Source organism: Exophiala oligosperma, assembly GCF_000835515.1.
Source record: "Exophiala oligosperma strain CBS 72588 unplaced genomic scaffold supercont1.9, whole genome shotgun sequence".
Taxonomy (NCBI): Eukaryota; Fungi; Ascomycota; class Eurotiomycetes; order Chaetothyriales; family Herpotrichiellaceae; genus Exophiala; species Exophiala oligosperma.
In genome coordinates, this window is record NW_015622826.1 from 435095 (window position 1) to 448761 (window position 13667).

The window sequence follows — 13667 nt, forward strand, 5'->3', positions numbered from 1 at the left end:
GAAAGGGAAACGATAAAGATGCATTACAGTAGCGCATTGCTGAGTAACATTAGTTCCCGCCCTGCAGGCCAATCGCAACAAGTACCTGTAATGACTAATCAAGGCTCCCCGGACCGAATTTTACCCGACACAAAAACATTTCTGAGATTCGCATCTTGAACACCAATTCGCACTACGAGGACGAGTACCACCGAACAGAATCTTATGAGAGAACATGATTGTCGTTTAGATTGAACCATTCCCGGCCTAAACACAATACAGTACACAATCGGTAGGTCAACGAATCCCACTCGAGAAATCTAAACATCTTTGGCGTCTCGGTTGTCTTCGACCGCGCATCCCACCTTCACACCAAGCTTTGCTTCCATCATCCTGCTTCGACTTCGACCTCCCACACGCACGCAATGGCCACCTTCGTCGTTCCGGGTCAAGTAGTGGGTAGCACGGCCACCCACCTGCCCGGTCCAGGGACACACGTCTACGAGACAAACATCCTCGCTTCGATCATCGGGCGAACCTTCACCATCCCCGCTGCGACCAAGAACGACAAACCAACCATCTCAGTGCCCCGTCCAGGCCCGACACCCTCAAACATATCGGCCGCCACACCTCTTCCCAAAGTCGGCTCGGTCGTCCTCTGCCGCGTCACACGCGTCCAACAACGACAAGTCTCTGCTTCCATCCTCCTCATCGACCCATCCTCAGAAGACGTGACCTCTTACACGACGGCCACCAACGACGAGATCCAGTTCCAAGCGGTGCTGCGTCGCGAGGACATCCGCACGCACGAAAAGGACAAGATCGTCATGAACGAGATGTACAGGGTCGGAGACATCATACGGGCTGCCGTGATCAGCCTCGGTGACGAACGAAACTACTACGTCAGCACGGCCGGCAACGATTTCGGCGTCGTCGTCGCGACGAGCGGTGCCGGTAACGCCATGGTCCCCGCCAGCTGGAGGGAAATGAAGGACGCGGTGACGGGACAAGGAGAGAGCCGAAAAGTCGCGAAGCCTTCATGAAACAGAGAATTCCCAAACGGAGTCCTCCAAAGGCACTGGACCCCATTCCTTTCTTTCACCCTCGGATTGAGACAACTACGTGTCTATCCCGTCAGCCGTGGCTGCGCAGCAGGCCGATTGGGAGGTCTTTCGGACAAGCTAGTACCTGGACCACGTAAACAGGATTCTTTCCAAAGGCCACACAAAGTGTCAACAACAGCAAAGGTACCGTCATCAGCACAGCACCCAACCACTCAAAGCCATTTACGAGGCAACGTCGTCGTGCAGAGCACAAATTGTGCCCTAGGTATACCTTGTAAGTGGCGAGGTTCAATGAACAAATCTCCCTGCAGTACCGAGCCCCTCTTTCACACACGCTCGGTCACCCTGGCACCAAGTCCTAGGCATTGGGCAGCTTGCCCCTCGAAAAAAATCTAATACGAGGGCTCTCGACCGGATATGGAATTTCTATTCTGAGACGCCGTACGATCGATCATCCGCCCTTCTGGTGACGACCTGCTCGGCCACCCTGGTCACCTCTTGCGGGAAAGAATTCGAATAGTTGATAGTTTTCGTCGAATAAGCGCAGAGCAGAATGTGCATCGAAACCGAGCGACCTCTGCCTCTTACACACACAAACATAACCATGCTCTCGTCTATCTCCATGTCCTACGCCACTTCGCAGCTTCCCCCTACCCAGTCAGCTGCCCGTACCTTTACATCTCACACCATCACACATACATACATGACATCAGTCAATCAAGCAAACCCCTCTCCAGTATCCATGGTCACGACCTTTCCAATGTCAGGCTGTGTTCGTCACGGGAGGGAGATCAACCCAGAGTCCGTGGGTCATCAAAACCATTCACTTGGTTTTTCTTGATCTTCAGACCTCCTCTTTCCAGGTCTGGCATTGCTTAGCTTCAAAAGTGGCATGTCAGAAAGATTCAACTATGAGGAAACAGTCTTCTCTGCTAGTGTCTCAACATCAAAAGTAAAGGCGAGTTTGTTGACTTGAAAAGTTGTATAATTAATGCAATCATGCTAAGAGAAAAAAGGTCCTAGCCACGGTTTGCTCCCTTTCACAAACCCATAAGTTTCCATTGATAAAATATTCATCCTCAACCCCTCTTCCTGTGTTTCCCATGTAACCAGCATTCGGTGCAGTCAAACATTGAAGCTCCAGAACGCCTCGCTATGCCGCTCCACCATCCTATTCGCATATTCAACCTCCATGTTCAGGGGTATATAATGAACGCAAAACAATAAGCTTCCTCGTGCAAGACTGCAACAATCTTATCTGTGCCCGGCTCCTCTAACCCTCTACTAGTGTTTGCTTGGGGCCTTTCCCAAGTAGTTCGAGCGATCTCTGGGCAAGTGCAATGACTTCTCCCTCGCCATCCTCGCCCTCTTCGTCATCGGATTCGACATGCTTGTCCGCAATAGTCTTGACCATTTGGATAATATCTTCGGATTTAGCCACCAAACTCACCAGCTTCTTGTCTTCGGATTCTAAAAGTTGCAACAATGTCCAGATAGCAATGTGTTGAAAGGTTGGATCACCGCTGGCCAAGAAACGCTTCAGATAACCGTGGATTCCGCCATTTGGTTCGGTCCAATCCCGGACAAAAATTGAATAATCACCGACTTTGGAGGACAAATTGCCCAGGGCGGCCGCACTATTGCCTTGAACTTCGATGCTTTCAGAATCGGTGAGAGGAATTAGAACGTCGAAGACTCCAAGATTCAGAAGATGCGGCTTGAGCTCATCACTGAGAGCCAGTACAGCGATCGCTGCGGTCATCTCAGATTGAACACTCAACGGAACTTGCAGCACTAGTTCCTTGCATTTCTGCACCGCACCGGCTTCTAAAACCAGTTGCTTGTTCCGGTCCGAGCTTGCTGCGAGGTTGCGAAGTGTCGAAATGGCATGGCACTGGATTTCTTCATTGTCTGTAGATCCGAGAAGGTCGACCAAGGGTTTTAGGAAACCAGCGTCGATAATGGGTGATTCGTTCAACGGGTGGATAGATATGTTCCTAATGCAAGCCACAGCAGAGAGAATTAGGGGCAGGTAGGAAGATTGGAGGAGGCGAAGAAGGGGCTGCAAGCCGCGGGCTCTGACAATCTCCAGCTGGTATTTCTCGTCCGAGGCCAGATTTCGAAGAGCTAATGCAGCTTGACATTGAACTTTCGGAGTACCGGAGTCCATTAATTGTACCAAAGATTGGACAAGACGAGACTCAGTTTGAGCCAACTTCTTTCTGTTTGAGGCGTCGACTGCAATATTGCTAAGAGCTGTAGTGCAGTAGTATTGAACATCCTGATCGGTGGAGGATAGAAGTTGTACAAGAACAGGAATAGCGCCGGCGTTGACGAGCTGCTGTCGATTGTCATCTGTATGATATCAGGATACGGCCACCTTATAAAGAGAGCTTTTCTTACCAGAATGTGTCATGTTGAGCAATGCGCCGGTAGCGTTTCTTTGAACACGCATATCTTTCGACTTTGCCAGCCTGGTCAGCGGCCCTAGAGCTCCCGACCTTGCAATCTTGGCCTTGTTGTCTTCATGTGTTGCAAGATTGGTGATGCATCCAACCGCATTGCACTGCACTTCCACATTCGGCGACATCATCTGACGAATCAATGGTGGTAGTCCTCCAAGCTGGACGATGGCAACTTTGTTTTCCGCTGCTTTGTGTCAGTGACGAATCTTGTTGTTCATACTGCCAACGTACTGTTTACTGCGAGGTTGCCTAATGCAGCACTTGCCGCTCTTTGCACTTCGATGTCGGGATTTTGCAACAGGAACAGTATTGGTTCGAGGACATCTCGGTCGACTTCTCTTACATCTATACTTTCGTCAGATCATGCTCCTTCTCCGATCTTCTCATTTGTCCATACCTCGTTCTGTGATTTCGGCAAATGTGAGACTAGCACTCCGTTGTAGGTCGACGTTCTCGGAATACACCAGCGTGCACAGAGCTCGTAAGGGTTCGCCGGAAAAGAAGTCGGTCTCGCCTCGCTGTATTCATTAGAATTGCCATCCCAGTGTCAGTCGGCATTCAACGTACATTCTCAAGGTATTGTAAAAGATCTGCCACTGCTTCCCGCTCACTATCCGCCAGGGCAGGCTCGTAGAGGTTATCTTTCGGCCGACCTGCAACAACACCATCAGCGAAAAGTGTGGGAAAACAAGCTCTTGAATGCTGACCCCGGCAGGAGGAACAGAGAGAGGACATTGTGTTTCCCATCTCGAGGCGGAGAGCCCCGTAGGGTCAACTTCGTGGGAGAGGAGTCGTTGAGCAAGGGCGCGAGGGGGAAGAAGTCTCAGGCGATGGTCGTGGCCAGGAAGAAATGTGTGGATCGTGAGCAGCTCATCTGATGTGACGTCGACAAATGCAATGTAAGCTATGCTCGGGACTCTTTGTGAAGAAGTTGAAGAAAGCTCGACGAGATGTTGGACTGCCCGCGTTGGAACCGTGGGCCTCGCGGTCTGCAGTGCAGGCACGATCAAACCCGAGAGATTTGGAGTAAGCAGGCACCGAGCGAGTCCAGTCGCGGTGCAAGTGGGTGGCAGGGTTCTTGCACTCAACGATCCAAATGGGGAGTTGTCGAGGAAGGTCCGAGATGTAATGAAGTGATGTCGGGTGCTTGTCGACGACGACGACGTGATGCGAGAAGCTTCAGGTTGAGAAGCGGTACGAGTGACCACTAGTTTCGCTCGTTACTGTATCCACGGAAATCGTAGCGTGAAGACGAGGGCGTCAGTTTAGGCTGCACATGTTGTTTGGACTGACCCCGAAAACTGACCCGGCAGGGCCTAGACTAGCAGCTGTCGATACCTGTAAACACGGCGCCTTATTGGCACAACCGCCTAGTGAACCTCGCTTACCGAAGCCCAGCAGCCGAACACAGGCGCCTCCCGCGCCCGACAGCGATAATCATCACCACCGAAAACACGTCGCACTCTTAAGGAGAAGCACCCATCACCACCCCCCCTACTAGCCATGTCAGAAGACTTGGAATGTGGCAGATGACCGCAAAGTGCCTCAATTTTAACAGCTTGCACCTTGCTGACCATCTCAAAACACTATTGTAACATTGACCCCGAGATGCGGAATCCTCGACGAAAGTACGATCATTCAAACATTATGTATTTCTGAATATGCTGCCTATCGCATTGGGGTATCTCATGTCTCAGGTACTGTGCGAGAACATCGAAAACGGTGGCAAAACCCCTTCCTGGCCATGTTTCTGTGTCATGAACTCAATTGTCCCTCCCTTGCGCCGGATCCTGGTTGTTGGAACGTTCTGATATCTAAAATGAAAAGAAATTCGTGACAAGGAGGCAGATAATTATCATGCCTTAGTCGATTGTTTCTGGCCACCGAACAGAGGCTCTTGTTTGATGCTAGGCGAGTAGATGCTTGCTGGCGTCAAGGGTTCCTGTGTTGGTCGGAGTTGGTTGAGGGCTCGCTTGAAGAAAGACCTGCCCTTGCTTGATTCAGCCGAGGCGTCGGATTCATTGGAGTCGCGTCGAGATGATGGCTTTGCCGACTTATTCTTCTGGGCCTCGACAATGTTGAAGTACCCGAGGTACGTGGAAGGCATCTTGAACTGGTTGTTGGCGGACGGCGTAGACTGAGTGATGGCTACTGGTGGCTATTGATGTTGAGTGTGTTTGGTTCAACGGAAGGGAGATCGACTTGAGATCAGGTGAGATGTTTGAAGCAGTATAGATATGGAGTGGTATGAATACTTGTGGTTCTTTCTCTTCACTGCGGGATGTACATGACCTTCCTCGAGGGATCTGGGGCATGTTTATATATCTACGCCTACCTTGAATTTTTCTCAAGTCATGCCGTGGCCCCTGGGTGAAGTGGACGGGCCTCATACCACGCCTTGTTGCATTGTGTCGCCAGTGTCTGAGAAGGATGGAGGTCGCTGCCAATGAGGTGGTATCACATACGTGCAAGGCGTGTATAACTGTCTTTAGCGGAATCAATGTGTCAAGGCACGTGTGCACCTGCTTTTAGGGATTGTCGTGGATCCTGAGCCACTCACAGTCAGGCAATTGTGGTGAAAATTTTTGCTTAACTAAGACCTCTAATGGCAACGTGCCGTGGAACCACCAGGCATGTCACCACTCCCTTTTGCCTCCTACGAGGTACAGTTAGGTACACAAAAAACAGGAAAATCTTAATGGATGGAGTACCCATAGAGGAAGGGAAAAAATAGAAACCAAGATGCTGATGTCACATCTGTACTGTATGTTCCGCTCTCTCTCGTATGGAATACGGATACTTGGGCTAGAATCGCCAAATCCCATGGTCATTACTCGAAGTCCATACTCGGTCAAGCTCCTATCCTATACAGTGACATTTAGGAGCAACCAACTGTCAAAGTCCAATAGAATCAATATCAGAAATCAATTATCTAATGCCATGCACAGCCTCTGGCCATATCTTGGTCACTACGTGACACCTAGGATAATGCACATATTAAAAGCAAGATACCAAATGCAAGGATTCGTCCTACCCATTAGAGACTATTTTACAGAAGTACTTGCGCTCTTACCAGTCCAAGTCGAGGCCGCAGCAAACGGTGGTACATTTCCTGCCATCGTGAGCCAGGAACATCCAGCTCGTCCAACAAACGGGGTTGGCTTTTCTTTATGTAAGATGATTTCCAAGTACATTGCGGCTGGAGAAATGTTTTGTTTCAGCATCTTGAAACGAGCAGTCCAGCGGACAAGCAGTTTACGAGGCGGGTCACCTGAATGGCGACCAGTGCAGAGTGAAACTGACCGTTCGGTCGATCTCCAACAACGTTGGCAGCTGGCTCTCTGTGAGACGCGGCACTGAGGGTTTCATGGCTTCTTACCATGGCCGTGAAGCGAATTTGTAGACCGAGGAATATGGTATGAATACAAGCAGCATAAAATACCCACCAACCAACCGGAGTGTGAGTGTGGCAACAGACACTTTGTAGTTGTAAGGGTCTTCAGTAACGCCGTCTCTGTCTCGGATCGTCGTGGCCGTCGTTGTCATGGTGTCGCTTTCTCGAGCTGTAGTCGTCATCTCTTCTTCCACCACCGTATCGATCACGGTCGCGGTCGCGATCTCGGTGTCGATCTCGTTCACGATCACGGTCGTACCCACGGTCGCGACCACCAAGGGGCTCGTGATTGCCTCCTGAGCCGCCCCGATCACCTCCGTATCCATTGCGACGATCTTCGTAACCTCCGCCATAACCACTGCGACCACCAGGACCACTGGGCGCATTTGGCGGTGGAGGTCCATTCGAATAACCTCCTTGTCGACCACCGAATCCACCGCCACCCTGGTAGCCAATGCCACCTCGTCCACCATAGCCACCTCGATCGCCACGGAAGCCCCCTCGGAAACCACCCCGACCTCCAAAACCACCGCGGAAACCTCCTCCATAGCCACCTTGAGGTGCTCCAAAGGTAGGTTTGGCAGGTGCTTGTTTTGTGTACCCTCTTCCTCCTAAACCACCACCAAATCTTCGAGGCCTCCAGCCAGGTACCATTCGGCCACGTTCCACATCGACAACCACTCTGCGATCTTTGATCCGTAGACCATCTGTTTCTTTGTAGGCGGCTAGAGAGCACAACAAGGCGATCATGTCAGTTTCATACGGTCTTACCATGCAATGATCGACTGCGACGGTAGGGGATGTTTGGGGAAGGGCAGCAGTTGCACAGAGAGAATTACCTCGCATATCCTTTTCACGTTCGTAGACGATAAAGGCATAACCACGATGCGGCTTTTTGGGTTTGGGATTCGTCTCATCCTTGACGATTCGTATCCGTTCGATGGGACCAAACCTTCCAAACTCACGTTCCAAGTCTGATTCTTTGATGTCGTAACTGAGGCGGCTTACGAACAGAGTCTTCTCAGCATCACCTTTGATCTTTGGGTCTTCGCTTGGCTTGTAATCTGGAAAGTTCTCATTCTTCATCTGCTCCAGCCATTTCTGTTTCTCCAATCGTTTCCGATCGCGTTGTTGCAGCCATGACTCTGTGGGGTGATACTCGTCTGTCTCTTTGTAGTCTTGGAATTGAGGGAGGAACGCTGCAATGCCAGACAACTGTGACGTCTTCACAGCTCGCTCTTCGGGAGCAGTGTCCTGAGGAGGAATGTAGCGAAGAGGAGGTCGCGGCTGGAAGAGAGCTAGCAGGTTGGGTGGGAGTTTATCTGTCATCTTGGACTGGTGTGTTGTTACAGAAAGGTCGGGGTCGAAGAGAAAGGAGTGACCATGAGGGTGAAATGAGGAAAAGAAACCAAGATCTACTAATACAAGCAACGTGATGGCGAAGATGAACTGCCTGGACACGCGCGTTGCATGTAAAGTTATCCAAGAAATGAATTCCTGCGCAGCTTGGCTGTAACCCTGAAAGGGTTTAGCGTGAGTCCTCTCCTTGTTCGACGACGTCCATTCACTTGGTTGAGAAACACCATCCTACAGACAAAGACCCAGCATCTTCATCTTCCTGTGAAAGGTCGATGTAAACGTTTGATGATCAAGTGTACATATTATGCTGTCATCCGAAACAGATCAACAGAAACTTTGTCGTGGAGTCCCATGTGCAGTTGATGTCCACTGAAAAAGCCATCGAGATTGTCTCAAGGACAAACTACACTGCTCTCGAATCCCACCTTTTTCTCTTCACGCTTGACACTCGTCCAGCTTGTGACTTGACCAGTCTCTAAGAATGCCACCCAGCTCGTCGGTATCGAACCAATGAACCGAATCCACGTTCGAACGAAACTGAACTATCCAACATGGTATCACCCTTTTCGGATGATGTTGCCCGTTACTGCGTGCCTTTGACACCTGGGCTTGTCGGATATCTCGTTCCTTTCAAGCAGACAAGTCGCTGTCAACTCTTTGGCATTTGAATGGCCAGGTTGATGATTTTGCTGTACAGGTCATGTTCCACAGCCGCCGCCTTTACGAGCCCAACTGTGATCCACCACGGAGGTATTGGGTAGCTCATCGTATCGCAGAGTCTCAGTCTTCCCATGGGATCGGGCAGAAGTCTGCCAGCATCTGAGGACCGCGATACAGGCATGACTCAGAACGGGAAGTTTTCCCCGGCAGCTCTTCTCTACAGCATTCACAAGCGTTCCTAGAATTGTGACGTCTCTATGCCATCAGTCTATGGTCCAGCTATGTATATCGCCATTCAGACGACTCGCTTCGTCAGGCATTGTTCACAAATCTTCAAGTCATCAGTCTCCCGGTTACGATCCTCCAGTTTTGAGCGCATTACAAACGCGTCGTTATGGCTAATTGGAGACGAAGGTCGACCGCAGCAAACCACTATGGCCACAAATACTGGTCCACCCCTATTGTACGCATTTGACTATCCACCCTCGTAATCCATTGGTTGCACTGGATCTCTTCCATTGTTGTCATGTTAGTTTCGGCATATTTTGTTTCGCACTACGCGCATAACACCCAACTGATCTACTGGGTGACTATTGTAATTAGGAAGCCCTGTCAAAAAATTATAGAAGCGAACAGACCGACAGTGAAATCCCCAGCAAATATCAATGTTGACACAATTACATCGCGAGGCCACCATCGACGCCTTGTTGTATCTGCCTGCACTATTGCTCCCTTTTGTCAACTCGTACAAGGGCTACCTAGCACCTCTAGCGTGCCTCTTCTCGTACCTATGGCTTACAGCGTTGATGTTCTCTGCCCAGTATTACGACGTTTACCACGGCAGCTCTGGCCACTGCAGCGTGTCTCCTATCGGCGTTAACAAATGCCGGTTGAAAAAAACTTTCGAAGCATATGTTTTCATTGCGTTGTAAGTTCGCCCTAACCCAACTTCCCTTCAACCGTTTTGCGTAAGCAAAAGCTTCACCAGCCTCATCGATCAAGCAACTTATTTCTATTCGGAAAAGAGTCTGGGAAGCACTGGCGGCGCTGGTGGTGCTACTCCAACTGGCACTGGCCCTGATCATGACACCACCACCGGAATCAATGCAGTCTGAGCATGACAAGAGACTGGATGGGGTGGCGAGCGCTGTTGACAATGTGGCAGGGAGGTTGAGAGATTTCCCCAAGGCTTTCTCCTCTCTGGAGTTGACTGAAGAGCTTTTCCTCCACGAGCTCCTACAATCATGTAATAGTAATGACATCTGCTCCGTACAATCTCGTGGATGCTCATCACAAGCGAAGTCCATACTTTGAACTCCTTGTGGTGCCTCTGTGGGCTTTCCAGCATCCACAACCAATTGTTGATAGGATTGGGACATTCTCCCTTGGCTAATATCTCCCTTCTCCTTACCAACCATGATTCTTTGTATGGCGGGAAGTAATGATCATCCTGTGGAGAATGCAGTATATCTTGGGGGGTATACAAGCCACTCGCACAGTATCGAATTCTCCGCGTGTCTGCCTCGCCCCGTGCGTCCTGAATATTCTCCACGATACCAAATGGCCTGACGCTAAAAGAATCACCCAGTTATGGCACATAAGGTAAATCCCTGTACCCGCTATGTCGTCGTATTCGGGTTTTGACGAGGAGCCGCGTCATTTCTGGAAACTTGTACTCGTAGCTTGCCGGGAGTCAAGACTGCCTTGATGCTGCCTTACAAGTTTGCTTCCCCGCTTTCTCGTATGTAAAATATGCTGTTCCTGACTGCCTTCTTCACAAGCCACCAATCATTTTGTCCATCTCGATCAAATGTTCGTCGAATGTTCCTCTTCCGGATTAGGTCCCTCGCGCCAGATTCGCGGGAAATCGATATGAGAACCAAACAAGTATCTATTTCAAGCGACAAAGACGCCAACGATCTTGCCGTGGGTCAGCTGTGTTAAGCCTGTTGCCTTCATTGCTCTCTGCTACATATATGATCCAAGATGGTGTCGGACATGCCATCACTTACTTCCAGCAATCATGAAGTAGTACACTTGCTCTTGAAGTTGTCATGACTCTCTTAATCCAGTACCTTCTCATTGGCGTTGCCCTACTCAGCAGTTGGGTGTACGCAAGTTCCAACAACACCTATTGCAAACCCATCCCAGGCTCGGCTGACTGGCCAGATCGAGCCGAATGGCAGGCGTTGAATACTTCGCTATCAGGCCGACTCATCACTGCAGTGCCGCCAGGTCTGGTCTGCCAGCAAAACAGCTCCGTTTATAACGTCGATGCATGTGCGACTGTGTATCAAGAATGGGGAAATTCTTCATGGCACGCATCGGAACCTTTCACCAGCGATTACAATGACGAAGGATGTCTTCCTAGCAAAATGGCCCCATGTTCGGCTGCTGCATATCCAGCATTCGTAGTCAATGCAAGCAATGCCGGCCATGTTCAAGCTGCGGTGAAGTTTGCAAAGCGCACAGGTGTCAGATTGATCGTCAAAGGGACAGGCCACGACATCCCCGGACGGTAAGCCTGCTTTTCTCGAGTGCCATAGTAAGTCAGTACTGACACAGCACCAGATCATCCGGGCCAGAAGCGCTCTCTGTCTGGACTCACAATATCCGCGGTGTCAATGTTACCATGGGAGATGTGCGCGCGAAGAAATATGGTGCTGTAGCTGCTGTCAAAATTGCCGCGGGTATGCAGATGCGAGAGATTTATGCTGAAGCCGTAAGGCACAATATCACTGTCGTTGGTGGTGGTGATGTCGATGTAGGTATCGGAGGGTGGATCACTGGAGCTGGTCACAGCCCGATCAGCAGCAAGTATGGCCTTGGAGCGGATCAAGTTCTCGAGATGGAAGTCGTCACAGCAAATGGGACCCTATTGACAATCAATGAGAATTCATATCCTGGCCTTTTCTGGTCCATGCGAGGCGTAAGTGTTTTCATTCTCCCCACTTCCTCGTCAACCTGGAGGTGCTCACAAGAGGATCAGGGAGGCGGTTCGACTTTTGCAGTCATCATTTCTGTGACTGTTCGAGCGTACCCGCGTCTTGCGGCCACGCTGTACATATACAGCTACAATACCACCGTCGACTCTGACACCTTCTGGTCCTTAACGACGTACTTCCACGGCCAGCTCCCTACTTTGTCCGATGAAGGAGTCATGGGCTATTATTACGGCATGCCTTCGATCGGAGACACCGACTCTTCGAGAAGTTCATTGTTTGGTGTATGGATTGTGCCTGAGAAGACCGAGGCGCAGACAAAGGCGATCATATCACCCATGGAAGAGGCCATCAGCAACAATACCTTCGGATGGAAAGACGCCGTAATTGTCTCTAATACCTCCATTCATGTCGACGACTTCATGTCCGCCTGGGAACAAAACACGCCAGAGGGTGTTGGAGTCAACGTTCGTGTCGGCTCTTGGTTGCTAGGTCGCAAAGCCCTCGAGACCAATCCACGGGCACTGAACAAGATCCTCAGGCAAACCGTGACAACTCAGCAAACTGCGATCCTCGGCAACTTGGTCGCTGGACAAGGAGTAAAGAATGTCACGATACCTGGTGGGGGCAATGCGGTCTTGCCTGCGTGGCGTAATGCATATGTCCATTATAGTAAGTGATGCTATCCCCTCCACTCGAAGCAAATGACCAACACTCGCTAGTACTTCCAGTTAGTTGGCCGTATTTGAATGAGACGGCGAAGATTGCTGCCACCACTGAGTTGCGCAACGTGCAAGTCGAGGCATTGCGTCAGCTTGCACCGAACTCAGGAGCATACGTGAACGAGGCAGATCCCACCGAACCAGATTGGCAGCGGGCATTCTGGGGTGCCAATTATCCACGTCTCCTTGACTTGAAGAATTATTGGGACCCAACTGGGGTCTTTTGGTGTAAACCATGCGTTGGACATGAATTGTGGACTGTCGAGAGCCAGTATGGAATTGAAGGTGGCATTGGTCAAACACCTGGACGCATTTGTAAGGGTTGATGATGGAAGATGTCTTTTGGTCATTTCAGAGCAAAGTAGGTAGGCAGTAACATGTTTCTCCTTGTGGAACGCGTTTCTCTGCGGCCGCCTTCGTGCCAGTGCTGAAAGGAATACCTGCCTTACTTGAACGTACTAACTTTATATTCACCCAAGTGATAAACAGATCCACTTGCAATTCTCACCCTGTATATGTTTATTCCAGTGAAATTTCCTTCAACAAAGGAATCGCCTTGATGGCCACTAATAAGACTCGCCGCGTCGCAACGCACCTTTGGCTCAAGTGGTTTGGAGGTGGGCTTATCCTTGGAAACCAGCTGCTTAGTGGATTAAACTGGGAGTCTTCGGCAGGTTTCCATGACTACTGTCGCAATCTCTACAAGTATTACGGAGTGATACCTTCCTTTGAGGAGTTGAGATCTGTGAATGGTCATAGTCGGGATAAGTATTAGGAGCGTCGACCGTTGGCAGACGGCGGTCGGGGCTTCGAATCTCCAAATAACTTTTTGTTTCCTGGCAGATTTTTTGTTTTTTTTTCCTCTTGGTGGTTGGTGAAGGTGGTGAAGAAGGCGACCCTTCACAGTTGCCTCGTGTAAGAGTACATCGCGTAGACACAAAAACGCGATGGTAGACCGTGAGCGAAGTGATAATGCAAGGCTGTAGTACCCAATCAAAATGACAAACATATGCTAAGGAAACGAAGAGTCATTTGAAAAGAATGTCCAAGTACTCCGTACTGCGTCTCTACTCGTACTAGTT

General features: G+C 50.1%; 5 protein-coding genes across 6 annotated transcripts; 2 read left to right on the forward strand and 3 right to left on the reverse strand.

The window, feature by feature from the left end:
* The first annotated feature begins 162 nt into the window (after positions 1-162).
* Positions 163-2322, forward strand: PV06_08764 (uncharacterized protein). The gene is made up of 2 exons (XM_016410137.1): positions 163-2001; positions 2060-2322. Exon 1 carries the CDS (start codon positions 405-407, stop codon positions 1020-1022), a length of 618 nt encoding a protein of 205 aa, XP_016259159.1. The 5' UTR covers positions 163-404; the 3' UTR covers positions 1023-2001; positions 2060-2322.
* PV06_08765 lies at positions 2007-4801 on the reverse strand. 2 transcript variants are annotated; one of them, XM_016410139.1, is made up of 6 exons: positions 4216-4801; positions 4076-4161; positions 3906-4026; positions 3740-3853; positions 3447-3692; positions 2007-3398 (listed from the first exon to the last, which is right to left on the reverse strand). In XM_016410139.1, the coding sequence occupies exons 1-6, from the start codon at positions 4253-4255 to the stop codon at positions 2317-2319; spliced, it is 1689 nt and encodes a 562-aa protein (XP_016259161.1). In that variant the 5' UTR covers positions 4256-4801; the 3' UTR covers positions 2007-2316. The 2 variants fall into 2 exon arrangements, with proteins under 2 accessions (XP_016259161.1, XP_016259160.1); XM_016410138.1 differs by having other exon boundaries at positions 4076-4801.
* A 562-nt stretch (positions 4802-5363) lies between these two features.
* On the reverse strand, positions 5364-5615 carry PV06_08766 (uncharacterized protein; the record flags this gene model as incomplete). Its single annotated transcript, XM_016410140.1, has 1 exon — positions 5364-5615. One exon carries the CDS (start codon positions 5613-5615, stop codon positions 5364-5366), a length of 252 nt encoding a protein of 83 aa, XP_016259162.1.
* Positions 5616-6403: 788 nt separating this feature from the next.
* PV06_08767 (uncharacterized protein) lies at positions 6404-8358 on the reverse strand. Its single transcript, XM_016410141.1, has 2 exons — positions 7742-8358; positions 6404-7627 (listed from the first exon to the last, which is right to left on the reverse strand). The coding sequence occupies exons 1-2, from the start codon at positions 8229-8231 to the stop codon at positions 7008-7010; spliced, it is 1110 nt and encodes a 369-aa protein (XP_016259163.1). The 5' UTR covers positions 8232-8358; the 3' UTR covers positions 6404-7007.
* A 2617-nt stretch (positions 8359-10975) lies between these two features.
* On the forward strand, positions 10976-12911 carry PV06_08768 (uncharacterized protein; the record flags this gene model as incomplete). The annotated part of the gene is made up of 4 exons (XM_016410142.1): positions 10976-11439; positions 11493-11850; positions 11911-12535; positions 12586-12911. The coding sequence occupies 4 exons, from the start codon at positions 10976-10978 to the stop codon at positions 12909-12911; spliced, it is 1773 nt and encodes a 590-aa protein (XP_016259164.1).
* Between the last annotated feature and the right edge of the window lie 756 nt (positions 12912-13667).